Raw genomic sequence first — 27,330 nt, forward strand, 5'->3', positions numbered from 1 at the left:
TGTATACCTGGAAATGGAATTTAATTTGTAGCATTGAGTTACTCACAAAGAGCTTAACCTCTTCAGCCTTACTTGCTTCCTTGCGGGGGTGAGGTGGGGTGGAGTGTTTTTTGAGACAGGGTTTCAGTGTGTAGTCCATGCTGGCCTCAGTTTACAGAGATCCAAGCCTGCCTCTGCCTCTCGAGTGCTGGGGTTAAGGGTATGCGCATCCACGCTCAACTAAAATGGAGGTTTTTTTTTTTGCATAAAAAAAAGTCCGATCATCATAGCTTATGAACATGAAAAGCTCTTGCCCCACCCACTACAGTAGGCCTCTGGCTATTTTCATTCTGTTCCTTGTCATTTCTTTCTCTTTCCCGAGTTCTAATCCAGACCCAACCTGTTCTTTTAGCTGAGTGGCCCTGTGCAAGTCTTTTCCCCTGGGGAAGCCTCTGCGTATTCTCGGTAAAGTAAGAAAGCTGGCCCCTGATCGTTACACACGCTCCGAACTGTGAAGCGGGGCTACAGAGTTCACGGAGCCGACTCCCTCCCTCGGGACTTGATGGTACAGCCCCTGGCCTCCCCGACCCCTCCGCTGCGGACTTTGGTACAGGCCCAGGGGGCCCGCGGCAGCCTCTCCGGGCTGCCCTTGCCCCACGCCGAGTTCCGGCCCGGCCCCGCGCAAGCTGATTGGTTGGAGCGGGGCCCGGGCTGTGCTGCTATGGGTGATCCCGGGAGTGGGAGGGCGGGGCTACAATGCTGGCTCCTCCCCCCGGGTCGGACGCCTTGAGGAGCCGCGAGCGGGCGGGCGGGCGGACAGACTGACGGGAGGGCCGGGCGGTAAGCAAGATGGCGCAGACTCAGGGCACCAAGAGGAAAGTCTGTTATTACTACGACGGTGAGCGGCGGCCTGGCGGCGGGGCACGGGCGTTGGGGACGGACTGGGAGAGGAGGCTGGGACGACGTTGCGACTGAGGGAGGAGCCTGGGAGGAGGTCGAGGCCGAGGGGGCGTTGAGGAAAAGTCGAGGCTGAGGGAGGGGGGTGAGGAGAGGAATTCCCAAGGCTGAGGCCGAGAATGGGGGTCGTGGGAGGGGTAGCCTGGGGTAATCTCGGTGCGGTGAGATCCTCAGGGAATCCGACGTGAAGTAGGAGTGGGACTCCTCGGGGGAAGGCTGAGTCTGGCGCGGGGGGGGGGCGTAATATGATGGAGACGGCTTGCCAGGAAATATTCTTTCTACTGAGAATACAGAGGTCTTCCATCCACTGTCCCCTTGTCCTTTTATTTTTGGGGGGGTGAGTTCTGCAGGACTGGCCAACCGCTTCCCCTCCCCTCCCCCACCTCATCCCCCAAGTCTGCGAGTACGGCCTGCAGTTACTAGTTGGGGAATGGGGCTCCCCGGGGATGCTGGGGGAAAGACGCAACTCGTTAAAGAAGACTTTTCATTGAACCAGTATGGAGCAGCTTATTCTGTTCTGGGTTGTGTTTCTGTTGGGGCTAGAGGACTCATCGAGTCACATTTCCTGTCTTGAGTTCCCGTCTGAAGGGGGAGCTAGACAGTGGCACAAGTCCCTTTCTGTGTAAGTGCTGGGATGAGTGGATGTTCTGAGTTGGAGAACACAGAGAAGAGGCCTCAGTCCATGCTGAACGAGTAGGTAGGTGTGTGTCAGTGCTTAGGATCCTAAAACTGGAAGGCTCGTCAGGCCCAGGGAAGTCAGAGGTAACAGCCTGGTGAAGAGAACAGTGCCTTTATTTGAGAAAGGGTTTCACTATGTAGCTTAGACTGGTCTTGAACTAAGATTCTTCCTCATCTTTCAGATTGCTGACTCTAGGCCTGCACTACTTTGTCTAGCTTTGGTTTTAGGGAATAACCGTTGAGTTGTTTAGGGGACATCTAGCCAGCCAGCTATTTAGATCTGAAGTTTAGAAGACAGTTATTTTTGGTAATTGTCAGTATAAAATAATGCAGATAGTTAATTACAACTTAGGTTGTAGAAAGTGAAGAAACTCTATTTTAAAATTATTACTTTTTTTTTTTGAAACAGGCTCTCTATGTAGCCCTGGCTGTTCTGGAACTCACTTTGTAGTCTAGGCTTGCCTCCCACTCAGAGATACTCAACCTACTATGCCTCTGGAGTGCTGGGATTAAAGGTTGTACCACCATGCCTTGCCAGTTTTATTTCTAAAGAAGTTACCTAAATTGGGTGTTGGTGGCACATGCCTTTTAATCCCAGCATTCGAGAGGCAGGCAGATCTCTGTGAGTTCGAGGCCAGCCTGGTCTACAGATCGAGTGTCAGGACAGCCTCCAAAACAATATAAAGAAACCCTGTCTCGAAAAAACAAAACAAAACAAGTCACCTAAGAAGACTCAGTGGCCCTGATGGTTCATTTGACACTGTTAGCAACAGTCCTGGCTTAATCTTACCCAATGGATGCACCTTAACTTGTTCTTGTTTCTATTTTTCTGTTTTGTTTTCTGAAGTAGGATTTCTCTGTGTAGCCCTGGCTGTCCTGGATCTCACTTTGTAGAGCAATCTGGCTTTGAACTCTAAGAAATCAGATTGCCTCTGCCTCCAGATGGGCCAACCAGCTTAGCAGCCAGTTTTTGTGGGTTTTTGTTGTTGTTGTTGTTTTTTTTATGTGCATTGGTGTTTTGCCTGCATGTATGTGAAGATTCCAGATCACCTGGAACTAGAATTACAGACAGTTGTGAACTTCCATGTGGTTGCTGGGAATTGTACTCAGCTTCTTTGGAAGAACAGCCAGTGCTCGTAACCTGTAAGCCATCTCTCTGTATCCCTGGTGCCTAAAATGTTGGGTAACTCATAATAGACTTCAGATTTTTTTTCTTTTGAGACTATAATAGGATTATATAATTTTCACCTCCCTTTCAGTTTTCAATGGTAGACGTTAAATAAATATTTGTTGGTTAAATGAAGGAAGGAGGGCCTGGAGAGATGACTTAGCATACTGCTCTTGCAAAAGACCAGTTCAGGCTGGGCGTTGGTGGCACACGCCTTTAATCCCAGCACTCGGGAGGCAGAGGCAGGTGGATCTCTGTGAGTTCGAGGCCAGCCTGGTCTACAGAGCGAGTTCCACACAGAGAAACCCTGTCTCGAAAAACACCAAAAGAAAAAAAAAAAGACCAGTTCAGTTACTAGCACCCATGTTGGTGACTCACAGGCACCTGTTACTCCAGCACCCTCTTCTGGCTTCCACAGCCACCTGCACTCATGTGTACACATATAAACAACACACATAATTAAAATTAAAATAGAGTGACTGAATAAATGGCTCAGCAGTTTTAGAATACTTTGTACTGAGGATATGTCAATTCCCAGGACCCACATGCTGACTCCCAGATCCATCTGCCTCTCGACCTCCAGAGTATGCTCCCACTGCCCAGCTATTTTGGTTTTTTAAAGACCAGGTTTCTCTGTAGCCTTAGCTGTCCTAGACTATGTAGACCAGGCTGGCCTTGAGCTCCCAGATCTGCTCCTGAGTACTGGGGGCAAAGGTGTTGGGACACCACCACCCTGGCTGAAAAGTTTGTTTTGTTTTTTAAGACAGGGTTTCCCTGTATTGTTTTGGAGGTTGTCCTGGAACTAGCTCTGTAGACCAGGCTAGCCTCAAACTCACAGAGATCCACCTGCCTCTGCCTCCCAAGTGCTGGGATTAAAATGGCATGCGTCACCAGTGCCCGTCTGAACTTATTTTTTTTAAGTGGACAAAGATGGACAGTGGTTGAACATGTCTTCAGTCCCAGCAGTGGAAGGTAGAGGCAGGTGGATCTCTTTGAGTTCAAGCCAGTGTGGTATACAAAGTGAGTTCCAGGACGTCCAATGCCATGAAGAGAAACCCTGTCTAGAAAAACAAATGCCCTCCCCCCAAAAAAAGCAAATCTTTACATAAAATAAACCAAAGAAGTGGAATAGTGATAGTGGTTATGGAGGAGACAGATGAGCTAGAAGCCAAAGTCTATATACAGGTGTGATGAAGGGATATGTGACAAGGAAATGTTGAGGTGTAGAGAAGTTGGAAGGGTAGAAGATAGAGAGAAAGTATAGGAAGTCCTTTAGGGATTGACTGTCTCCACAGACAACTGCACTGATAAGTGTTATTTGCAAGTGGTGGTTCACGCTTTTAATACCAGCACTCTGGTCTAGAGAGTGAGTTCTAGTACAGCCAGTGCTACACAGACAAAACCTGTCTCGATAAACCTAATTAAATAAAATAAAACCATTCTTTTCAGGTGATGTTGGAAATTACTATTATGGACAAGGCCACCCAATGAAGCCTCACCGAATCCGCATGACTCACAATTTGCTGCTCAACTATGGTCTCTACCGAAAAATGGAAATCTATGTGAGTTACTGGAGTGCCACCCCTGCCTAACCTCATCACTGCTAGTTCCCTGTGTGTATTCTTTGTCTTCCTTTCTCAGTGTTCATTCACTCAGTGACTATTGTTTGGCAGACAGATAGATTTTTTTTCTTTTGAGATCTTCCAGTCTGCTTGCTAGGGTTAAAGGCCTGGAATTGCAAGTTTACAGGCTCATGCACCATGCCTATTTTTGTGCAGTGCTGAAGCATTTGAACACAGGTCTTTGTCGTTGTGTGCTAAAGGACTCTTGGAGCTGAGCTCCATCCCCAGCCTCAGTCTAAACCCATGTCTCCTTTCCAGATACAGCTCTAACTAATTTTGTATGAGCTTCCAATTTTAAAAGAAAAACTGGAACTTTGGATTATATAATATCTCCTAAGTTTAAAATGTGTTGGCTCAAGGTTTTTGTCTTAGTTTTCTTTTTTTTTTTTTGTTGATGAAAACTTAGAACCTTATGCATAGGCTATAATCCCCATATTTGTTTTTATTTTTTAGCAGTCGTGTAAGCAAAACACACCTATATATATATGTAGACTAAATTTGGCTCAGTTCTTAGTTTAACCTCCTCTGGAGGCGGTGAGGAGCAAATGAAAAGCTTTTTTTTGTTGTTTTTTTGTTTTTTTGAGACAGGGTTTCTCTGTGGCTTTGGAAGCTGTCCGGGAACTCGCTCTTGTAGACCAGGCTGGTCTCGAACTCACAGAGATCCGCCTGCCTCTGCCTCCCGAGTGCTGGGATTAAAGGCGTGCGCCACCAACGCCTGGCTTGCTTTTTGTTTTTTTGTTAAAATTTTTTTCCCAGCCACAGCCCAAATTTATTTACACTCATTGCGAATCATGACTTAGGGTTAAACAACAGGTGCCAGGGAATAAGGTCATGGAGACTGAGGAGGTGGACGGCAGGGTTGGGGAAGAAACGGGAAGGCGATGGTGAGGATGGTCAGGACCCTTTTCCAGTGTCCCCCAGGCTCGCAGGTGCGCCAGGGCAGAGAGCAGGTGAGACTGTCTTCAGGATTTGGACTTGGAGACAGCTAGTCCACTGTGTCCAGCCAGGTCATGCCACCAACAATGGCCATGCCTACTAGTCCTTCTTTCTTCATGGCCTTGTCAATGAGGCATTCCAGCTCCTTGGCCTGGTTGTTCTGGGGATCAGTCTGCAGCAGTCCTCACACATACTTTAGCGCCTTTTCATATTCCTTGAGACAGTAGTTGCCCATTGCCAGGTAGAAGACATAATCCCGCTGTTCCTCTTTGTTCCCTTTGGTCAACAGCTCCTCCAGGAGCATGATGCCTCTATGGATATCGTCATTGTATTTTCTTTGCACCAAGCACCAGGCATACTCAAACTGTGTGCTTTTGGATACAGAGCCAGCTGCCTGCTCAGACTGAAATTTCCTTTCAAAATTCTTTAGATCCTCCACAGACACCAGCTCGTTTAGCACAGCCTCCATGGCCACCGCCCCTACAAGTCTCACACTAAGGTCTCTGCTAGCCCAAGGTTTTGTTGTGTATGTAGCACCAACTATCCCCAACCTTGGGCAGTCTTGTTGCCCTCAGCCTCCCAAACACATATTAGTTTCCAACTCATTATGTAGTGCAATATGATGATGATCTCTGTGAGTTCAAGGCCACCCCTGTTCTACATAGAGAGTTCCAGGCTTGCCAAGACTACATAGTGAGACCCTGTCTCAAAAATAAAATGCAATTTACAAATCAAACAAACAACAGAAATGGCAAGGCCAGTTCCCTTTGGGGTTATCCCAACAGTAGAATGAGGAAGACAAGTTCAGCAGCACCCATGCTACTTTATGACTTACAGTTTGCTACAAATGGTTGTCTTTCCAGCTTGAGTAACCTAGCAAAAACAACATCTAGCAAAAACAACATCCTTAGTATTTCAGAGACTGAAAGTAGGTGAGTCTTCTTTCCCAGATGCCTTTATGTTTTGAGAGCCTCAGGAGGCACCTGAGAACAGAGGAAGATGGTCTTCAACTGTTGATTTCCTTCTGTCTCCATCTTTCAAGTGTTGGGATTCTAGGCCTGTGGCATTACACCCAGTGATGGGGTGCTGGAGTCTTGTGCATGCTAGGAACGTGCTATGCCAACTGAGCTATATCCTAGTCCCTCCCTTATTAAAGAGGCAAAAATCCTAGAAACTTGTTAGCAGAATCCCCCCTTTTTTTTTTTTTTTTTTTTTTTTTTTTTTTTGAGACAGGGTTTCTCTGTGGCTTTGGAGGTGGTCCTGGAACTAGCTCTTGTAGACCAGGCTGATCTCGAACTCACAGAGATCCACCTGCTTCTGCCTCCCAGGTGCTGGGTTTAAAGGCGTGCGCCACCAACGCCCAGGTCAGAATTCCCTTTCTGTCTTTTGGTCATTTGCTATCTTCTAGCCATCCTCTAGCCTTAATGGATCTTGTGATTTGCTCCCTTGGGCTGTGTTTATCAACACCCAAATAAATTGAAGAATAATTGGGAGGCAACCAACAGGGACTGCCATAGCAGATTTTTTTTTTTTTTTTTTTTTTTTTTGGTTGTTCGAGACAGGGTTTCTCTGTGGCTTTGGAGGCTGTCCTGGAACTCGCTCTGTAGACCAGGCTGGCCTCGAACTCACAGAGATCCGCCTGCCTCTGCCTCCCGAGTGCTGGGATTAAAGGCATGCGCCACCAACGCCCGGCCGCAGATATTTTTTTATGATTTATTTATTTATTATGTATGCATTGCTCTGCCTGCTTGTATCCTTGCACACCAGAAGAGGGCACCAGATATCATTACAGATGGTTGTGAGCCACCATGTGGTTGCTGGGAATTGAACTCAGGACCTTTGGAAGAGCAGCCATCTCTCCAGCTCCCGCAGATATTTTTTTGAGGCAAGAGCTTATATAGTCCTGTTTGGCCTGGAAATTGATGTATGGATCAGGCTGGCCTTGAATTCATGGAAATCCACCTGCTTCTTCTGAGTGCTAAAATTATAGGTTTGTGCCACCATGTCTGCCTGGAGGTCTTCTGGAGATAACTTTCTGTATGGCGTTCTTTTGTTTTCTTTAAGACAAAAAAAAAATTTATTTTGTATGTATAGGTGTTTTGCCCGCATGTATGTCTGTACCAGTGAATGCCTGGTACCCAGGAAAGCAGAAACTGGAGTTGCAGGAAGTTGTGAGCCACCATATGGGGGCTAGGAGTTGAACCTGGGTTCTCTGAAGAACAGCCAGTGCTCTTAACTGCTAAGCCATCTCTCCAGCCTCTGTTTTTTAATGGTTTGTCTCTGTGTGTCTGGAAGGGTATGAGTGTGGGTGTGTAATAAGGCCAGAAGAGAGCATTGAATCTCCTGGAGGTGGGAAGTAAAGTTAGAAGTGCTTATGAGCTGTCTGATGTGGAACCAAACTTAGTGCTTGTAAGCATCACGCCAGTAGTGTTCTTACTGCAAACATCTAAGGCAAACACCTTATACAATTTCCTTCTCTAATCAGTAGACTTTGCCTTCTGTAATGTTATTTTTTTATCCTCCAACTCTGCCTCTGTTGGGTGTGAGTCTTTGGGTTTGTTTTCCCATAGTGTTTCTTTTCTGTCACTCTTTTTCTCTTGGCTGTATGTGGCCTGTGCATCTCTTTCCCAAAGCACAGAGCCATTTCAGTTTCTGTCCTGAAACTGATAGCTTTAGGACTCACTCCTAATAGAAGCTTTAGCCAAATTGCAGACAAGCTGCTGTTCATCTCTATCCTGTCTCTGTAGCTGAGGGATCATTTGATGTTTTACTCCTTTTAGAATCCTTTCTACACTTACCTGTGACCTTCCCAGAGTTCCTTGCATTACAGCCAGCTACTGTCCTGGTCACTAAGTCAAGAACCTTTGTTTTCTATTCCATTGGATACATTGGATACTAATTTTCATACTTCTAGACTTCCTACTTAGGGCTCCTTTTTTTTTTTTAATTTATTTATTATGAATACAACACCCTGCCTCCATGTACACATCAGAAGAGGGCACTAGATCTCATTACAGATGGTTGCGAGCCACCATGTGGTTGCGAGCCACCATGTGGTTGCTGGGAATTGAACTCATGACCTCTGGAAGAGCAGTCAGTGCTCTTAACCTCTGAGCCATCTCTCCAGCCCTTAGGGCTCCTTCTTATTTCTGTTGTGCCCAAGTTGCAAAGTCCCCAGAGACCACCAGGAAGACAGATCCACTAAACTGCAAAAGCAAGTTTTTTTGTTTTTGTTTTTTTTTTCCGAGACAGGGTTTCTCTGTGGCTTTGGAGGCTGTCCTGGAACTCCCTCTTGTAGACCAGGCTGATGTGGAACTCACAGAGATTCGCCTGCCTCTGCCTCCCGAGTGCTGGGATTAAAGGTATAGGCCACCATCCAGCTCCTACTGCTGTTCTTTATAGACAAAAGTTACAGAATTATATCAGTAGGTATGGGTTGGTTTCTGATTGGTTGACATTTGGGAGCAATTAGGAGAATTTCTCAAAGTCATATTTTGGCATGAAATACCTATGTACCAATTACTTTCATTGGTCAGTGCTGAGAAGGAACATTCTGTGGTTTCTATGGCATTGTCTTGTTACTTGCAGGTGGCCTGTTGCATGTTGATACCAATAGTTTTCAGAATTATATCCTGGAGACTATAGGGGAGGTTTTGGTCTCCCCTGGAGTTTCTTTTGTGGCCAAACAGTTCCCAGGAACCAAGTTTCTAAGAGGCTGGGGGTGGTGTCTGGAGTTTCTTTGTGTTCAGTTTTGGCCCTAGGCTCCAGGACACCAGAGGATCTGGAGTTTCCTTGTGTCAGAGGCCTATGTGTCTTTTCTGTAGCCTGTCATGGCTGCTAAAGCAGGGGGCTGAGTGAGGGTCTGGTCCCTTTATTTCTAAATTATTAGAAGTGAAGCCTTTGAGTTTAGTTTAACCCTTTCATTCCCTCTCTTCTTTACTCTTTTTTTTTTTTTTTTTTTTTTGGTTTTTTTTTGAGACAGGGTTTCTCTGTAGCTTTGGAGGCTGTCCTGGAACTCACTGTGTAGACCAGGGTGACCTTGAACTCAGAGATCCCAACTGCCTCTGCCTCCCCAGTGCTGGAATTAAAGGTGTATGCCAGCACACCTGGCTCTTTTTTGTTTTGTTTTGTTTTGGAGACAGGTTTCTCTGTGGTTTTGGAGGCTGTTCTGGAACTCGCTCTGTAGACCAGGCTGGTCTGGAACTCGCAGACATCTGCCTGCCTCTGCCTCCCGAGTGCTGGGATTAAAGGCATGCGCCACCACTGTTTGGTGTCATGCCTGGTTCTATACTATATTTTATTTGTATAGATGTTTTTGTTTTGCCTGCATGTATGTCTATGTGTCATGCACTGCCCATGCAGGCCAGAAGAGGGTGTCAGATCTAGAACTGGAGTTAGAATTGTGAGTAGCCAGGTGGATGCTAGGAACCGAACCCAGTCCTTTGTAAGAGCAGCTAGTGCTCTTAACCTCAGCAATTTCTCCATTGGGCCCCTTCCCCCTCTTTTTTGAAATAAGATCTTGCTATCCTGAAATCATTGTATAACATAGACTGTCCTTCAACATAATCCTCCGTCCTCAGCCTTTGAAGTACTGGATTGTCTGAGCCACCTCTCCTAATGGGAGGGGGGTGTGTGTTTGTACACAGACATTTACCCTGTGTGGATATTGGGTTCATTAACAGAAATGGTAGAAGAAATTCTGAAAGTGAAGTTGGACTTAGTGGACATGCAACAAAAAAACTGTGTAGTGTTAACAATTTAAAATGCTTCAAGGGCCTGGTGTTGGTGGCGCACGCCTTTAACCCAGCACTTGGGAGGCAGAGGCAGGCGGATCTCTGTGAGTTTGAGACCAGCCTGATCTACAAGAGCTAGTTCCAGGACAGCCTCCAAAACCACAGAAAAACCCTGTCTTGAAAAACCAGCCAACCAACCAAACAAACAAATAAGTAAAACTTCAAGTATTCCTAGGTAGTAGAACTGGTTGGGGACCTACTAAAATTATGAGCCTTCAGCTGGGCATAGTAGTGCATGCCTTTAATCTTAGCATTTGGGAGGCAGAGGCAGACTAGTCTTGTGAGTCCAAGGCTAGCATGGTCTACAGAATGAATTCTATGACAGCTAGAGCTACAGAATGAGGAGTGAGATCCTGTCTCAGAAAAAAAATAATTGGGAGTTTCAACTCAGCACACAGACCAAAATGGAGTTAGGATTTGGGTGGTATCATAGAAGCCGTAGCCAAAACAGCTTTGCTGATATTTCGAAGAAGGTAAACCCTGACAGAATGGGTTCCTGAGTAAGAGCACTTGTTGCTGAGCCTGAGGACCTGAGTTCAATCTCCAGAACCCACACAGTGGAAGGAGACACCCAAGCCTGCAGGTTGTTCTCTGACCTCCACTGTGCATTATACACCCACCAGCCTGTACACACTTAAAAAAACTTAAAAAAAAAACACAACCCTTGGTCTTGCTTTTTACTATTGCTATCTTTGATTTTAAGGAATGATTTTCTGTATAGCTTCCATTGGCCTGGAACTTGATATGTGACCCTGACTGGACTTGACCTCCCTTTCTTGCTCTAGTCTCCTGAGTCCTGTAATTCCAAATCTGAGTTACTCTGTATGGCCTCTGGGTGTTTTTGTATTAAATGAGGTTCAGAATAGTGCCTAGAGTTAGGTACATGGGTTTCCAGTCAAGTGTACCACCAGAGTACCTTTTCTGCTGTAATTTGAAAGACTTTACTGCAATACTATGAACTTTAACTTTTGTGCACATGATGGGCACAGACTAAACAATAAATGTTAGTTGTGGAAACGACAGAGAAGAGCAATGTCTTTCCAGGTGACCCTTCTCTAAGGGATAGTGAGAAGGGAGTCTATTTTCCCCTCTCAGACAGGCTTCTCTGTATAGCCCTGGCAGGCCTGGAACTTCTCCATAGACCAGGCTGTTAGTTACTCTGGGTTAAGGGCAGACTGGGATGTGTTTTTGAGATGGTCTACACACCCCAGCCTGCCCTTTGAACTGTGTGGTGTGGTCCTAACCTCTGTCTAGTCTTGCTCTGCCTCCTGAGTGCTGTTGTAGAGGTCTCTGTCACCATACTCAGTTGAGACAGGCCTATCCCTGAATTCAAGGCCAGCCTGGCCTCCTGAGCAAGTTCCTGGAAGCCAGGATGACAGAGAAATTCTGTCTCAAACCAGGCTTACATCTTTAATCTCAGTACTCAGGAGGCAGAGACATGTGGATCTCAAGGCTAACCTGATCTACATAGTGAGTGCCAGGCCACCCTACATAATGAGACCCTGTCTTAAAAAAATAAAAACAACAAAATTCACAGATATTTTAATCATCTTGAGTCAACCTTTCCTTGAACTCTTGGTGCCTTTTGGCTCATGACTAAAAGTTATTGAATAATAAGTAAGTAATAATTTATTTTTATTTTTTTATTTTTTTGGTTTTATGAGACAGGGTTTCTCTGTTTTGTTTTGGAGGCTGCTGAACCAGCCCAGCCTTGAACTCACAGAGATCCGCCTGCCTCTGCCTCCCAAGTGCTGGGATTAAAGGCGTGCGCCACCAACGCCCGGGGTAAGTAATCATTTATAAGGTACTTAGTTTTACGAATTAGTTTTTGTCCAGCACCTGACTATAACTGTGATAGGAAAGGTCCGGCGCAGAGAAGCAGACAGTTACTGAGAGAATACAAGTGATTCAACTAGAAGGGTGAAGACTGACATTGACAAGGTTAACTTGCCTTTCTTCCTATACTCTTTAGCGTCCTCACAAAGCCAATGCTGAGGAGATGACCAAGTACCACAGTGATGACTACATTAAATTCTTGCGTTCCATTCGCCCAGATAACATGTCTGAGTACAGCAAGCAGATGCAGAGATGTAAGTATGTTCCATCCCCACCCCATTCTAAAGCTACACATTGGATTTCTCTTTCCATGGGGAGACCTTCCTACCCTTGGCCCCCATTTAGTTAACAACTGATTTGTCTTGTTCCCGAAAAGTACCAGCATATTCATTTCCTCATCTGATTTTAAATCATAAATAGCAGAGTTGGGCTTTTTCTGGTTAGGGTTACAGTGCTGTCCCAGGCGTACTCTAACTGTAATGGGAAGGGTGCTGACTTAGAAGCAGACAGTAGACATTGGTTTACTCTTAGCTAACTGAGCAGGACACTGCCCCTAAGATTTCTATTTTGAGTGAGCATTTGCTCTAGCTTTGTATTAGAATTTAGAGGCCACAAAGGACAGACTAGATAGATGATCTTTGAGGTGAGGTAACTCTACCCCTGCCCCCTGGGATCTGAAACAGCAGAGTCCATCCCATCTCAAAAACCATACCTCGTTTATAGGAATTGTGATTGCTTTTAGCCGTGGAAAAGCATTGTTCAAACTTGGAACTACATTGTCAAACCTGAATCTCTTTTGTGATGGAAGTGTTTGTTTTCTGAATTGACAAAATCTTGCTGAATTCATGGAGATCAGCTCGTTCCTTTCCTGCAGATGATTGGAAGGGTTTCCATGTAACATTGACAACAGGATTGAGCTCAGTTGTCAAAAACAGGCTCTCAGTAGAGAAGCAGCCTGTATCACAGCAGGAAAATGAGTTTTCTTTCCTTTTTTTTTTTTTTTTTTCTTTTAATTTTCTTGTGTGTTTATCCACATTTGGAAGCCAGAGGACAACTTAATGTTGACCCTTTGCTACCATGTTGTGGTATCTGGGGATCACAATCAGGTTATCATCAGGCTTGCTTTCTGTTGAGTTTTCTTGATGGTCCTGAGATTTCGTGTCTTGGTTTGAATGTTCAACTGCTACCTATTCCACTTAGTTTTGTGTATGTTCATGGGTGTGACTGTGCTCATTTAGGGTGGGTGTGGCTGTGCTGAATTGGAGTCTCAAGTTTGCCAGGCAAGTGCTGAGCCACTGAGCTGCTCACCTCTCCCTTTGTGTCCCTTTTTGTTTTAACTACACAAGTATTTTGTTGGGTGGCGTTAAGTGTGACAATTGCAGGTGTGAAGGTCAGAGGACAGCTTTGGGGAGTAGGTTCTCTCCTGTCATGGGTTCCCAAGATTGAACCCAAGTCATAGGCTTTTATGGCAGGTGTTTTTACCCACTGAGATCTCTCTCCTGGTTGTGTTTTGACCAAGTCTTCCAGCCTCTCTGAGGATGACCGTCCCAGTCCTATATTTGAGGTCAAGGCATTCAAAGTACCTACCTTCAAGAAACAGTAGCTTTTGGTATTATGTGACATCTGTAATTCACAAATCTTTCAAGTCAGACAAAAATACAAGGTTTTCGGGAATGTACAGATTCTGTGCCAGTATTCTGGTTTCTTAGAAATTAGAAAGTTGTTTGTTAAAATGGTAGGTCTGTAATTTTCTCATTGAAAATGAAGGTGGGAGCCGGGCATTGATCGTGCGCGCCTTTAATCTCAGCACTTAGGAGGCAGAGGCAGGTGAATCTCTGTGAGTTTGAGACCAGCCTGATCTACAGAGTAGGTTCCAGGACGGGCTCTAAAAAAAACAACACAGAGAAACCCTGTCTTGAAAAAAAAAAATCAATGAAGATGGACATGGGGCTGGACATATGATTCAGTGGTTATAGCACTGGCTGCCCTTCCAGAGGATCTAGGTTTGATTCCTAGCACCTTCATGGTGGTTCATAACCATTTGTTCCAGGTGATCTGATGCCCTCTTCTGGCTTCTGTGGGCACTGTATACACGTGGTACACATTCATACATATAACCAAATACCCACAAACTAAAAATCAAAAGTAAGCTTAAAAAATGAAAGGTGGATAGGATGAAGGTTTCAACCTTGTGAATCCTTAGACTTGGTTCATAGTATTTTAGGAATCAAAGTAAAGACATTAGATATCACTAGGGAAGTGCTTTCTGAAATGTCTACCAATACAGGAAGCAAAACCTATGAGTTTGTTAGTAATGTTTAATAGTATCTAACCTAGGGAGTTGATGTGTGCTCTTGGTGCACATAAAACCCTGTCTTGAGACTTTTAGAACCTTGATCAGATGTTCTGCTTTGCTCATATTTTATAAATCAAAATGAGAACCTAAATAAATGCAATTTCTGGAGCAGACAGTCCCAACATGGAGCTTGTGCTAAAAACATAATGATATCCCAGCACTCGGGAGGCAGAGGCAGGCGGATCTCTGTGAGTTCGAGGCCAGCCTGGTCTACAAAGAGAGTTCCAGGACAGCCTCCAAAGCCACAGAGAAACCCTGTCTCGAAAAACCAAAAAAAAAAAAAAAAAGGGGCTGGAGAGATGGCTCAGAGGTTAAGAGCACTGACTGCTCTTCCAGAGGTCCTGAGTTCAATTCCCAGCAACCACATGGTGGCTCACAACCATCCGTAATGAGATCCGGTGCCCTCCCCTGGCCTGCTGGCATACGTAGAAGCAGGATGTTGTATTCATAATAAATGAATAAAATTTAAAAAAAAAACGAAAAACAAAAAAAAAACAAAAAAAACGTAATGATAGAGATTGAAGGGGTTGGAGCTTTGTCTGTTCTGATCCAGAAGATATTTTCTCAGAGTCACATGCAAGGTAGCAGGGGAGAGAAGGAAACTCCAGACTCTTGTCCCTATGTTCCATATTTGTGGCTCTGTTAACCACTCTTTAAAAAAAAAATCATTCATAGCCAGGGATGTCATCCCAGCACTTGGGAGACTGAGGCAGGAAGATGAGTCTTCAAGTCTAACTTGGGCTATCGAGTACGACCTTGTATCAAAACAAAGAATGCATTTGTACTGAACATTGGCAGATTTTTTTTTGTAATACCCACATTGTGTTATGTATAATAACTGTTCTAGAAATGATCTCAAATGCAGGAGTTCCAGGCCATCCAGGGCTACATAGTGAGACCCTGTCTCAAAACAAAACAAAAGTAATGGGGTTCAGTGAAACGTGACTATAATCCTGAAGTCAGGGGACCCAGGTAAGAGAACTGCCTCCAGTTGAAGGCTAGCCTAACAACATAGTGAATGAGTGGCCTATAGTGTGAGACTTGTCTTTAAACAAAAAAAATTTATCAAAAATAATGAACACCCGTGTTTCCTCACAGCCCAAGAAAGACGACATGAGTACAGTTGAAGAACCCTGGTTACAGCTTGTTTCTATACTTTTCTGGTTCTCTTTTGTTTCCCTTCCCCATTCTGTGACCCTATTGCCAGGTGTAACTTGGATTCCAAAGTTAGTGTTTAATATTATACAGGTTTCTACAGTGCTGCCATATGTTGTTGTTTGAGATAGGGTCTAATACTACTTAGGCCTACTTGGTACTTACTATGTGGTCTCACACTCACAGAGACATTCTAAGAGTTGATTTTACAGGCATGACTCTTCCCTGCTTGCTCTGTCTCCTAAGATGCTGCTTTCTTGCTGGTCTTGAACTATGTAGCTGAATTGAAATTTTCTCATTCTCCTTCCACCATGAGCTGAGATTACAAGTGTGAGTCACTGTGTTCAGCACCGTGTCTTCTTGAACTGAAAATAAATAGACTGGCTGTGTTGTTGTATTGAGTCCTGATGGTTGATCCGTCTTCTTATGTCTAAAACACCACCCATTCCCTCCTCCCATGGGATGTCAGGGAATGTCACATCCCACAAAGTAGTGTAAGGTAACCTTTGGAAATTCAGGTATCAAGACCTGCTCCTGCAGGGAAACAATCAGGGGGTGCAGATTTATTTGCCCTTGGATAAATAGCCTGGTTCCAGGCACCAAAGTTCTTATTGGCATAACCTTTTCCCAGTGTTTACCAAGAAAATGAGGAAAAGCCATCTACTGCCCACTCACTAAGTAAGCACCAGACTTGAGGCACTCTTCAAGTTACAGTAGCACTGTCTGGTGGGGGTATGAGCGTGTTACAACATGTGACTAGAGGCAAGAGGAGTTGAGTCCTTCCACCTTTCTGTGTGTTATAGATTGAACTCAGGTCACCAAGCTTACACAGCAACCACTCTTACCTTCTGAGCCAGGTTATGGTAGCTATGTCTCAATATTACAATAATCCAGGCTGGCCTTCCCAGTTTCTTCTTGCTTTGCTTTGGGAACCCCATCTATAAAAGACTGGAGCAAGAGAGTAAGGATGTAGCCCTACATCTGCCCCTGACCTCAGTAGTTTCCTTTTTTTTTTTTTTTTTTTTTTTTGTGAGAGGAGATAGCCTGGGGTTCCTCTGACACTCCACCCTCTAGGTGTGTTTCCTGTCTGTTTTTCATTTGCATTTGTGTTTGCATTTATTTCTACATGATACCCTACTTTGTACTTTTACCTCATGGGCTTGAAATAACTTGGTTTGTCACTGGGGTGTGTAGTAGAAAGCACTGGGGCTATGGTGGTCAAGGCACCTAGGTCCTTCCTAGTCTAGTTCTGATACTGCCTGGTTACATAGCCTTCAGCAAGTCACTTTGCATGTTCAGTGCATAGTGGATTCAAGTCCTGTCTGGTCAAATATTTGTAGTGTTAAGGTTGAGATGAGAGTGAATATGTGAAACCACTTTGGAAAAAACAGGATACATTTTCTCAGTCCTTTAGGACAGGCAGCAAAGCATGAGGCTTGAATTTTGCCTCTAGTATTTATTAGCAGTTTACCTCTCAGAGCCCATTTCCCCATTTAGGATTGGAACAAATTCTACCTCAGAAGCACGTGTGCGGATAAATGCAGCAGGTATTTAGTGCTTAGAAATGAGCATCATTCTATAGACACTATGGTGTAGGTTCCTCTTCCAGCATTTTCTAAGTTGCTAAGTGCTTCTGCAAGGTTTCTAATGCTTTGTGTGCAATAGTTATAGCTACTCAGAAGGCTGAGACAACCGGATACCTTAAGCCAGGAGTTCAAGACCAGCTTGTGGAACACAGTGAGATCATGTCTCTAAAGGGGGGAGGTCTCTTAATTTTCCCACTGACTAGTTGAAGTGAACATCATTATTGCTTATTATAATTGATAGCCTAAATCTCTAAGAAGTTAACCTAGACTAGAACCCAAGCCTTCTGAATCTAATTGTTTTGCTTTTCATCTCATCAGCTCATACATATCTAAATTAAAAAAAAAAAAACTGAGGGAAACTGTGGAAACTAACCCTTTACTTATTTATTTTCTTTCAAGTCAACGTTGGTGAGGACTGTCCAGTATTTGATGGCTTGTTTGAGTTCTGTCAGCTGTCTACTGGTGGCTCTGTGGGTAAGGAAACAAAATCAGTTCCTGGGACTGTGCTAGACTGTTAAGATGAGATCTGCGTTTTAGATGAGGCTCTTGGAGTGCTGACCTGTGACCACTATGAATGGTGCTGTGGGTTTTTACTTTAGATCATTGACACAGCACTGACAGGTGTTCTTTAAATCTCCTTCAGTCCTTAATGGGTTATTAAAACACAGTATATAAAAGCAATTTGTGAATGACAAAGTTTTATAAATGCCAACATCTGTGACTTATGAAAAGGTGAGATCATTAACTTCTGATGTCATAATATTCCTCACAAGTCATTTCCACTATGACCTCTGTCTGGGTTATGTAACATTGTCCTAAACATGCAAATGCAGCTTTACGTGACTTAAGGATGGGGACATGTTTTTGAGAAATGTTTTGTTAGGCAGTTTCGTTGTATAAATATTATAGTACAGACAAATATAGATGGTATAGCTTCTTACATTTCTAGGCTGTGTATTAGACATAGGGTCCTAAGATCTTGATGAATAATAGAGTAATGTGAGGTTAAATCAAACACCAGGAAAAAAAAAATACAGAGGCAGTAGTGGTGGTCTAGCATTTAAGAATGAATGCTTACTACTCTTAAACAGGAGTTTGGTTCTCAATCCCCATATATAACTCCAGTTTCAGCATGCCCAGGCCACTCTTCTGATTTCTGGGGGCACCAGGTACTAACATGGATCACATTACATCATGTAGGCATGCATATGCATTTATGTAGGTAAAACACTCATACCGGCCGGGCATTGGTGGTGCACGCCTTTAATCCCAGCACTCGGGAGGCAGAGGCAGGTGGATCTCTGTGAGTTCGAGACCAGCCTGGACTACCAAGCGAGTTCCAGGACAGCCTCCAAAGCCACAGAGAAACCCTGTCTCGAAAAACCAAAAAAAAACAAAAAACAAAAAAAAAAACTTATACCACAGTAAACACAATGTTTCATGTGTGCTGAAACATTGTGTGTGTGTGTGTGTTTTCTTTTTTCTAGATAAGATAAGTATGTATGAAGCAGGGTTTAAATGAGTTCCACTTACTTGGAACTCACTGAGTAGACTAGGCTAGCTTCAAACTCAAGAGATCCCTCTGCCTTTGTTCCCCTAGTGCTGGAATTAAAGGTGTTTGTCAGCATGCCTGGCAGTGAATTATTTTGGTTTGGTTTTGGTTTTTCAAGACAGGGTTTCTCTGTAGACAGTGATTTTGGTTTTTCTAGACAGGGTTTCTCTGTATTGCTTTGGAGTCTGGCCTGGAACTTGTTCTGTAGACCAGGCTGGCCTTGAACTCACAGAGATCTGCCTGCCTTTGCCTCCTCAGTGCTGGGATTAAAGGCATGCGCCAGACAGTGATTTTTTTTTGTTTGTTTTGTTTTGTTTTTTCGAGACAGGGTTTCTCTGTATTGTTTCGGAGGCTATCGGTCCAGCCAGGCCTCGAACTCACAGAGATCCGCCTGCCTCTGCCTCCCGAGTGCTGGGATTAAAGGCGTGCGCCACCAACGCCCGGCCCCCAGACAGTGAATTTTTTACATTTATTTTTGCTTTTAAGGGACAGAGCCTCTATGTAATCTTTGTAGTCCTATGTATTTTGGAATTTGCTATGTAACTCAGGCTGTTCTTGAACTCACACAGATCCTCCTGCCTCTGCCTTTGGTTGTGTTTTTTTGTTTGTTTTTTGTTTTTTTGACACAGGGTTTCTCTGTATTGTTTTCTAGGCTCCTGGAACTCACAAAGATCCGCCTGCCTCTGCCTCCCGAGTGCTGGGATTAAAGGTGTGCACCACCACCGCTCGGCTGCCTTTGGTTGTTACAATTAAAGATGTTCACCTCCATGCCCTGCTTAGTGATTTGTGTGTGTGTACACGCCTTTAGCCAGGTGGTGGTGATGAACGCCTTTAATCCCAGCACTCAGGAGACAAAGGCAGGCGAATCTGAGTTCAAGGACAGCCTAATCTACACTCTTGAGTTCCAGGACAGCCAGGGCTACACAGAGAAATGCCATGGGGGGAGGTGTACCCTCGAAAATAGCACTGTTATGAGTCAAGTGTGATGACATATGCCTATAATTCCAGGGAGTATGATGCAGGAGTAACTAGTTCAAGGTCAGTGAGAATCATGTATACAACTAGAATATCCAAAAAAATCCAAATCCACAAATATTGTAACACGAATCAGTCTCAGTCATTTGTTAACATTATCAGATGTTACTTATGTACCATTATGTGCCTGGCAACATTGGAATAGATTCATTTACTCTACTGTTATGGAAGCCATATCAGTGGTGAGTTGTACTGCTGCAACAACTGGACATGATGGCACTGCCCCTATGATAACAGTACTCTGAAGGTTGAGGCAGGAGAATCACCACTATAGTGTTTCAGTTCAATCTGGGCCATACTACAAAACCCTGCCTCAACAAAGTAACAGTTTTTTGTTTTTTGTTTTTTGTTTTGATATGCTTATAGTAACAATATTAGATGGATGTTCTGTTTTTAACTAAAACATTGTATAATGCTTAATTGTATTTATTTTTCTATGGTTATTGTGTCTCCACCCTCCATATACTTTTGAAAAACACAAAAAAAAGCCAAACCCATCCAAATTCACTCTAGATAACTGCTATTTCCATTTCAGTATTTGTATCCATCTTCTTCCCTCTCTCCCTACAAAATAGTTTTAGGGTGTCAGTAGGTTATCCTTGATTTGAAATCTTACTCCCTATTGAAATGAGAAATAGGTGACTAGTGCATTGTATGATAAGCTACCTCTCTCTGGGTTCACAGGGGAAGGAGAATGGTTTAATAACAGACTTGTGTTTTCCTTCTGTACCCAGCAAGTGCTGTGAAACTTAATAAGCAGCAGACCGACATTGCTGTGAACTGGGCTGGGGGTCTGCATCACGCAAAGAAGTCTGAAGCATCTGGTTTCTGTTACGTCAATGATATCGTCTTGGCCATCCTGGAACTGCTAAAGTATGCCTGCCTGGCCTTGTGTCTTGGAGGAGCATCTTAGGCCAGGTTCCCACTTCCCTCTTCCCGGGGCTTGCCTCCCTAGTTTGCTTTTCTTACGGTGTGCTGGCTAGGATGTGTTCCATGAGTGTCTCTGGCCATCCTCTCCTTGACGGGGTCTTGGTTTGATCTGAGCCCATGGCAAGATCTGGGGCAGGTGCTGCTCAGATCCTGCCTCCAGAGTGTCCTTGTGTGACTGGAGTTGACCCTGGCTGTAGAGTAGGAAGATCGGACATGGTCGGCTTGGTCAGGCCTCTGGAGACACCGGGCCGCTCTTCCACCTTCCTTCAGCCAGTTTCCACGTCTCTGGTGCTTAGAGATACCTGAGGGAGGCAGCTAGCTCGGTAAGCTGGGACCTGGCGCCCTTGGCGCGTCCCATCCTCAAAGAACCCCAGACCTTTGACCGCCTTCTGATCCTAGGTATCACCAGAGGGTGCTGTATATTGACATTGATATTCACCATGGCGATGGTGTGGAAGAGGCTTTCTATACCACAGACCGGGTCATGACTGTGTCCTTTCATAAATATGGAGAGTACTTCCCAGGAACTGGGGACCTACGGGTGAGAACTCCCTTTAGGAACCAACCACCTCACCTTCCGCTCTAACTCCTATCCTTTGTCACTAAAAACTACTTCCTGCCTCTTCTGCCATTCAGAATACCACACTACACAATCTGTTTCATTCTTTATTCTGTAAGACGGATAATAGGACACAAGGAGTCAGCTCTTCTGACATTCAGAATATCATACTATTATGTCTCAAGCTTGAATTTGGAGTGAGGAACCCTCTCAAAGGTTCTCTACTTTTAGGTCACCTTCCCCTTGCCATATGACTGAAAGCAATGGGCTTTCCCAAGAACACCACATGAAAACTGACTCTTTTTTTTTTTTTCCAAGACAGGGTTTCTCTGTATTGTTTTGGAGGCTGTCCTGGAACTCCCTCTGTAGACCAGGCTGGCCTCGAACTCACAGAGATCCGCCTGCCTCTGCCTCCCAGTGCTGGGATTAAAGGTGTGAGCCACCAACGCCTGGTATTAAAGCTTGACTCTTAAGTAGAACAACAGTTAATGGACTTTGTTTCTGTTATCATGAATACAGTGAGATCTCTTTGCTCTGACAGACCTCTGTAGGTGGGAAAATAATACTAATTAAATTACTTAATACACCAAACATTCAAATAAGTAGCTTTTACTATTTTGAAGTCAATTGGAAGAAGCTTTCTTCTCTTACTGTTGCCCTCCACAGCTTCCTAGAAAGAACAAAAGTGGAGGAATGTATAGTAAAACTCTGGGCAGAGTTGGTGGTTTATTTCTGTGAGCCACCTGCTTGCTGGCTCTTAGCTAGAGGCAGAAGTCTTGTGCTGTGGGATAGGATATTGAATCTCTGAACCAGTGTAGGTTCAGGAACATTGAGAGGTGTAAGTTGGGCTTGCTCTGGCCTTGCCTATCTCGTGGGCTCATCTGGTCTCAGAACTACTGTCTTTACTTAAACTTCCGACTCCATCTTTGAATCCCCTTCTATTTGTCTTTCACTTTTATTTTCATATCCCTTTTGATTAGGATATTGGGGCTGGCAAAGGCAAGTACTATGCTGTTAACTACCCCCTCCGAGATGGGATTGATGACGAGTCCTACGAAGCCATTTTCAAGCCAGTAAGTGCCTTCATTCACCCCTTGGGCTACTGTTCGAAAGACAGCAAAGCACCCACCATGGCCAAGAGGTTGTTTCTTACTGCTGCTATTGGAAAGGAGAAATATTTCCTACTTTGACTGTAATTTGTTTCTGCTTTCTGTGAGCCTGACCATTGCTTAATACATTAACATGTAAGGCACAATCTTTGTGGGAGGTAAACAATATGTACCCAGCAGTCTGTGGCAGTTGTGTGCCAAAACTTTCCTGGGGAGACACAACACATCTATATTCACCCCAGATAGGGCACCCATGATAGACCAAACTTGATGAACCAATTAGTTTTGTTGGAGTTACTTACAGGAATAGAAATAATTCAGCTGTGTCACCAAAGCCTACCCAGCAAGGGTGGTAGTTTACAAAATCTGGGAACCTGAAGCACACTGCACAGCCTCCAGGCAGCTCACAAGGTAGTGTCCTTTCCAGGTGGCTGAGTTGGTCTGAAGCTTTCCCAGACAGCTCAGCTGGTTTCTGTTTCTTCCAGGCATCTGGTCTGGTCTGAGAGTCTTTGCAGCTTTTACTACTTACTCTGGCAGGAAGCAGTCCCAGTTTCAGGGACTTCTTAAAGCAGTTTTGAGTCCTTTGCCTTCCTGCTTAAGGAGCATCCCTGCAGGATGCAATCTGAGACTGTTACACAATACAAACGGTTTGGGGATTGTTTGTTTGTGTTTTTTGTTTAGTATTTCAAGACAGGTTTTCTCTGTAGCTTGGAGCCTGTCTTGGAACTCACTCTATAGACTATGCTGGCCTAGAACTCACTTGAGATCCGCCTGCCTCCTGAGTGCTGGGATTAGAGGCATGTGCCACCACTGCCTGGTTAACAGTAATGTTTTTGACCTTTTTTTTTTTTTTTTTAAATGCAGTTGCCCAGGAATTACAGACATTTGGCCATAGGCCCTGGCTCTCCAGGACTGCACTTTTTTTTTTTTTTTTTTTTTCGAGACAGGGTTTCTCTGTGGCTTTGGAGGGTGTCCTGGAACTAGCTCTTGTAGACCAGGCTGGCCTCGATCTTTTTTTTTTTTTTTTTTTTTTAAAGATTATTTATTTATTACATAGACAGTGTTATGGCTCTATGTCAGAAGAGGGCACCAGAATGAATTGTAGATGGTTGTGAGCCACCATGTGGTTTCTGGGAATTGAACTCAGGACCTCTGAAGGAACAGTCAGTGCTCTTAACCTCTGAGCCATCTCTCCAGCCCTGTTTTTGACCTTTTAAGCAGTTTATTAGCAGAGCAGAGAATACTCCAAAGAAAGATGGGAGCAGGCTGATCTGATAGTGAAGGCTTTGGAATCAACTACTAGGATTCCTTTCTTCTTCTTCTTCTTTTTTTTGTTTTTGTTTTTGTTTTCCAGACAGGATTTCTCTGTATAGCTCTGACTGTCCTAGAACTAGCTCTGTAGACCAGGCTGACCTGGAACTCACAGAAATCCTCCTGCTTCTGCCTCCCAAGTGCTGGGATTAAAGGTGTGCACCAACATCGACTGGCTATAAACAGAAACTTTTTAAGAACAATATTTAATGTAAGTTATGTGATCCCTCAGACACGTGCCTACTATGTACTTAGTAGTAAAGATGATAGAAGCTTCAGTTTTAGACTTCTGAGTGACATGCTTAGGTTTGAGAATAAAATATGTGTATGAGGCTTAAATCTATAGGGCCAAATGAATTAAGCAGAAGCAACTAGAGGTTGTGTTTAAATTGGAAAGCTCTTGTCTACCACACAGTATGGGGAGATAAAAAGGAAGAAAGTGCTTGCTTTTTTTTTTTTTTTTTAAATGATAACCAAGGTGTATCCTTTTAGGTCATGTCCAAAGTGATGGAGATGTTCCAACCTAGTGCAGTAGTCTTACAGTGTGGCTCAGATTCCCTATCTGGAGACCGGTTAGGTTGTTTCAATCTAACCATTAAAGGTGAGACCAGGTAGCACACACAGGGATGGGCAGGGTCTCCTGGGTTCCCCTGTAAACCAACATCTCTTTTCCTTCCAAAGGGCATGCCAAGTGTGTGGAGTTTGTCAAGAGTTTCAACTTGCCTATGCTGATGCTGGGAGGAGGTGGATATACCATCCGTAATGTTGCTCGGTGCTGGACTTATGAAACCGCTGTGGCCCTGGACACAGAGATCCCTAATGGTATTAGCTCCTCATCCAGGCTGGGCTGGGTGGGAGCTGGACCTTATGTGCCTCCATTTACAACTTCTTTCCCATTTCGTCATAATGTCTCTCATACTCATAATTGAGGTCTCTGCTTATTCTCTGCTGATAGGCAAGTTGTAGCCATCAGTTTTTCCCTAGTCTTGTCTTCTTTACCTCTGGTTTTTGGTATGGACATTATCAGTCATTTAGATGTTTGGGATTTCCACTGCATGGGCTAATCAACAGGAGTGCTTAGTGTTACACCAGGACTTGACCTTTCCCTCCTTCGGACACATATTCCAATAGTTCTGATATTAGAGCATGGTGTCATCAAAATTAAATGGGTCCTAAGTGTAATCCCAGCCTTTGGGAAGGAAGCTCGGGCCACCCTGGACACAGAGGGATCCTGTCTCACAAAGACAGAAAGAAAAAAAATTTAAAACTTTGTAGGTGTCCAAATCTCAATATCTTGGAGGCATTCTTCTTTTCCAGGTGGGTAAACAGACCCAGAGAAAGTTCTGTATGCTTTTCTCCGGGCCCTGTGCTGGCAGTGTCTTGACTCTCCTCTCCCATGTCCCCTCAGAGCTACCATACAATGACTACTTTGAATACTTTGGACCGGACTTCAAGCTTCACATCAGCCCTTCCAATATGACCAACCAGAACACTAACGAATACCTGGAGAAAATCAAGTAAGTGTGTTGCTAAGCTGTGTCTCCATTGACCAGGGCAAGTCTGCATTGTCTAACCAGAGCCCATCCTGTTAACTGTAGGCAGAGGCTCTTTGAGAACTTGAGAATGCTGCCCCATGCGCCTGGTGTCCAAATGCAGGCAATACCTGAGGATGCCATCCCAGAGGAGAGTGGTGATGAGGACGAAGAAGACCCTGACAAACGCATCTCCAGTAAGACCTAGATCCAGGGCCCTGTACTCCCTGCTCAGTAGTCAGCTCTGAACTTCCAAGCTGCCCAGCTGTTAAGAAATCTTATATTTGCTGGGTGGTGATGGCTCACGCCTTCAATCCCAGCACTTGAGAGGCAGAGGCAAGTGGATTTCAGTAAGTTCGAGACCAGCCTGATCTACATAATGACAGCCAGGACTATTACACAGAGAAACCCTGTCCTGCAAAACCAAAAAGGAAAAAAGGAAGAAGAAACCTTAGCTTTGAGACCCCTGATGTCTTTGTGGAGTAGTGCTGAGGATGGAACCCAGGGCCTTCTCACGTGGGCAGGCTCTCTGCCGCTCAGTCCCTATAGCGTCTCTTGAAGGACACTAAGGCATAGATCCTGAAATAGCTCCTTGCTCACATACCAATGTTTTATGTGTCTGCTACCTCCTAGTCTGCTCTTCTGACAAACGAATTGCCTGTGAGGAAGAATTCTCCGACTCAGATGAGGAGGGAGAAGGAGGTCGCAAGAACTCTTCTAACTTCAAAAAAGCCAAAAGAGTCAAAACAGAGGATGAAAAAGAGAAAGATCCAGAAGAGAAAAAAGGTGGGTTTGTTTTGGGCCACGACTTGGGTCTAATTAGGGCACAGGAAAGTGTTAACCCAGGCCCGGTCAGCTTCTGTGGGGTGTTGTCTGGGTTCCTTAAGCCTTTCAGTAGCTCCTAGAAGTAGCAAGACCATAAACAATGACTCCTGGGCTCTGCTGGCAGATTGAGCCTGGCTCTCACATAGCACCCAAGCCTGGTCCCCAGCACTTTGCCCTGTTTCCCAGGGGGCTGCCTCTGCCTGTGTTCTGGCTGAAACTGGTTGGGAAACTGGTCTAACCTGTTTGTTTTCAGTCAGACTCACCAAAGGACCTGGGATGGGCTTTTCTCATTTTTCTATAACCAGTGAAGTGTAATACTGGAGAAGGGGTTTCAGGATAGAAGAGTCCCACTGCCTGACCTGGGTCTTTTGAAGCTTCCAACCATCCCTGTGCTCTTGTGTTCTAGAAGTCACCGAAGAAGAGAAGACCAAGGAGGAGAAGCCAGAAGCCAAAGGGTGAGGAAGGAGTTGTTGGCCATCTCCCTGGCATTGGAGCGTCACCCCTTGTGTCCTATCACTGGGGAGGGTAGAGACAGCGCAGGGACAGCTGGTCTAGTTTACAAAGGCCCCTTTCAGGGTTCAGTCTGCAGAACTAGGAAGCCCAGCCCCCTCCCAGAAGTCACCTGGGCAGTTAGGGGCCTATGGAAGTCATTGTAGCTGTATTTCTGCTTCCAGCCTTCCTGAGGTTTACTCATGCAGTCTGTTTTCTCCACAGGGTCAAAGAAGAGGTCAAGCTAGCCTGAGCATCAAGATCTGCGACTCTGGCCTCTCCCCAAGTTCCCCACTTCTCCCCAATCTCAGATTTTATATTTTCTATTCCTCTGTGTATTTATATAAAATATATTAAATATAATGTCCCCAGGGACTAGACAGGAACCAGGGACCAGAGCCCAGTGCAGTGGTGCTGGGGGAGCTCTTCCCAAAGCCACCTTGTCCATCCTGCTCAGGTCTTAGTTTTGAGCCATGTAGGGTGAAAGCAACCAGAAGACAAAATCCTGAACTGCCAAGTGCCTGCTTTAGGAGCTCTGTTAAGATGCCCTTATTAAGCTTTCTAGAAGGGGTAACAGAGTCTTCTGGGACCCCTTATTTTCAGGCTTAGGTAATATCAGCCATTTTTAGATTGGTTCTGTTTATACCTTCCCACTGGACTCAGGCAAGCAGAAAAACTCCCATTGCCCTGTCTTCCCCCAACTCTGCAGGTGGAGGTTTTAGCCTAGCTTCCTTTTTGAGATATTCCATTTTGTGAGACTCTTTATAATAAACAACACATTTCTATACCCTCCTGAGCTTGTTTCCTAGCAGTGTCCCTGGCTGATTCTAACTCTCTTCCGGGTAATTGCCAGAAACCCCCTGAACTCACCAGCTGTCTTCTTCCTTACCCCATGTGTGCCCAAGACGACCACTCATTAAAG

The 27,330-nt window shown here is 44.7% G+C and overlaps 1 protein-coding gene and 1 pseudogene across 1 annotated transcript; one reads left to right on the forward strand and one right to left on the reverse strand.

Moving 5' to 3' along the window:
• The first annotated feature begins 741 nt into the window (after positions 1–741).
• On the forward strand, positions 742–27,195 carry Hdac1 (histone deacetylase 1). The gene is made up of 14 exons (XM_040756557.1): positions 742–877; positions 4,232–4,344; positions 12,106–12,223; positions 17,466–17,540; positions 20,388–20,526; positions 20,983–21,124; positions 22,123–22,215; positions 24,055–24,163; positions 24,244–24,384; positions 24,971–25,079; positions 25,161–25,291; positions 25,728–25,880; positions 26,326–26,374; positions 26,634–27,195. The coding sequence occupies exons 1-14, from the start codon at positions 829–831 to the stop codon at positions 26,659–26,661; spliced, it is 1,449 nt and encodes a 482-aa protein (XP_040612491.1). The 5' UTR covers positions 742–828; the 3' UTR covers positions 26,662–27,195.
• Positions 5,259–5,830, reverse strand: LOC101843844 (annotated as a pseudogene).
• Positions 27,196–27,330: the final 135 nt, after the last annotated feature.

Source organism: Mesocricetus auratus, unplaced genomic scaffold, assembly GCF_017639785.1.
Source record: "Mesocricetus auratus isolate SY011 unplaced genomic scaffold, BCM_Maur_2.0 Super-Scaffold_100014, whole genome shotgun sequence".
NCBI lineage: Eukaryota > Metazoa > Chordata > Mammalia > Rodentia > Cricetidae > Mesocricetus > Mesocricetus auratus.

Excerpts from the sequence above, each read along its gene's own strand:
- Hdac1 (XM_040756557.1), top strand. The coding sequence starts at position 829 with ATGGCGCAGACTCAGGGCACCAAGAGGAAAGTCTGTTATTACTACGAC. Across the intron at positions 21,125-22,122 it reads CAGGAACTGGGGACCTACGG|GATATTGGGGCTGGCAAAGG; the intron begins GTGAGAACTCCC and ends CCTTTTGATTAG. Across the intron at positions 25,080-25,160 it reads GAATACCTGGAGAAAATCAA|GCAGAGGCTCTTTGAGAACT; the intron begins GTAAGTGTGTTG and ends TGTTAACTGTAG.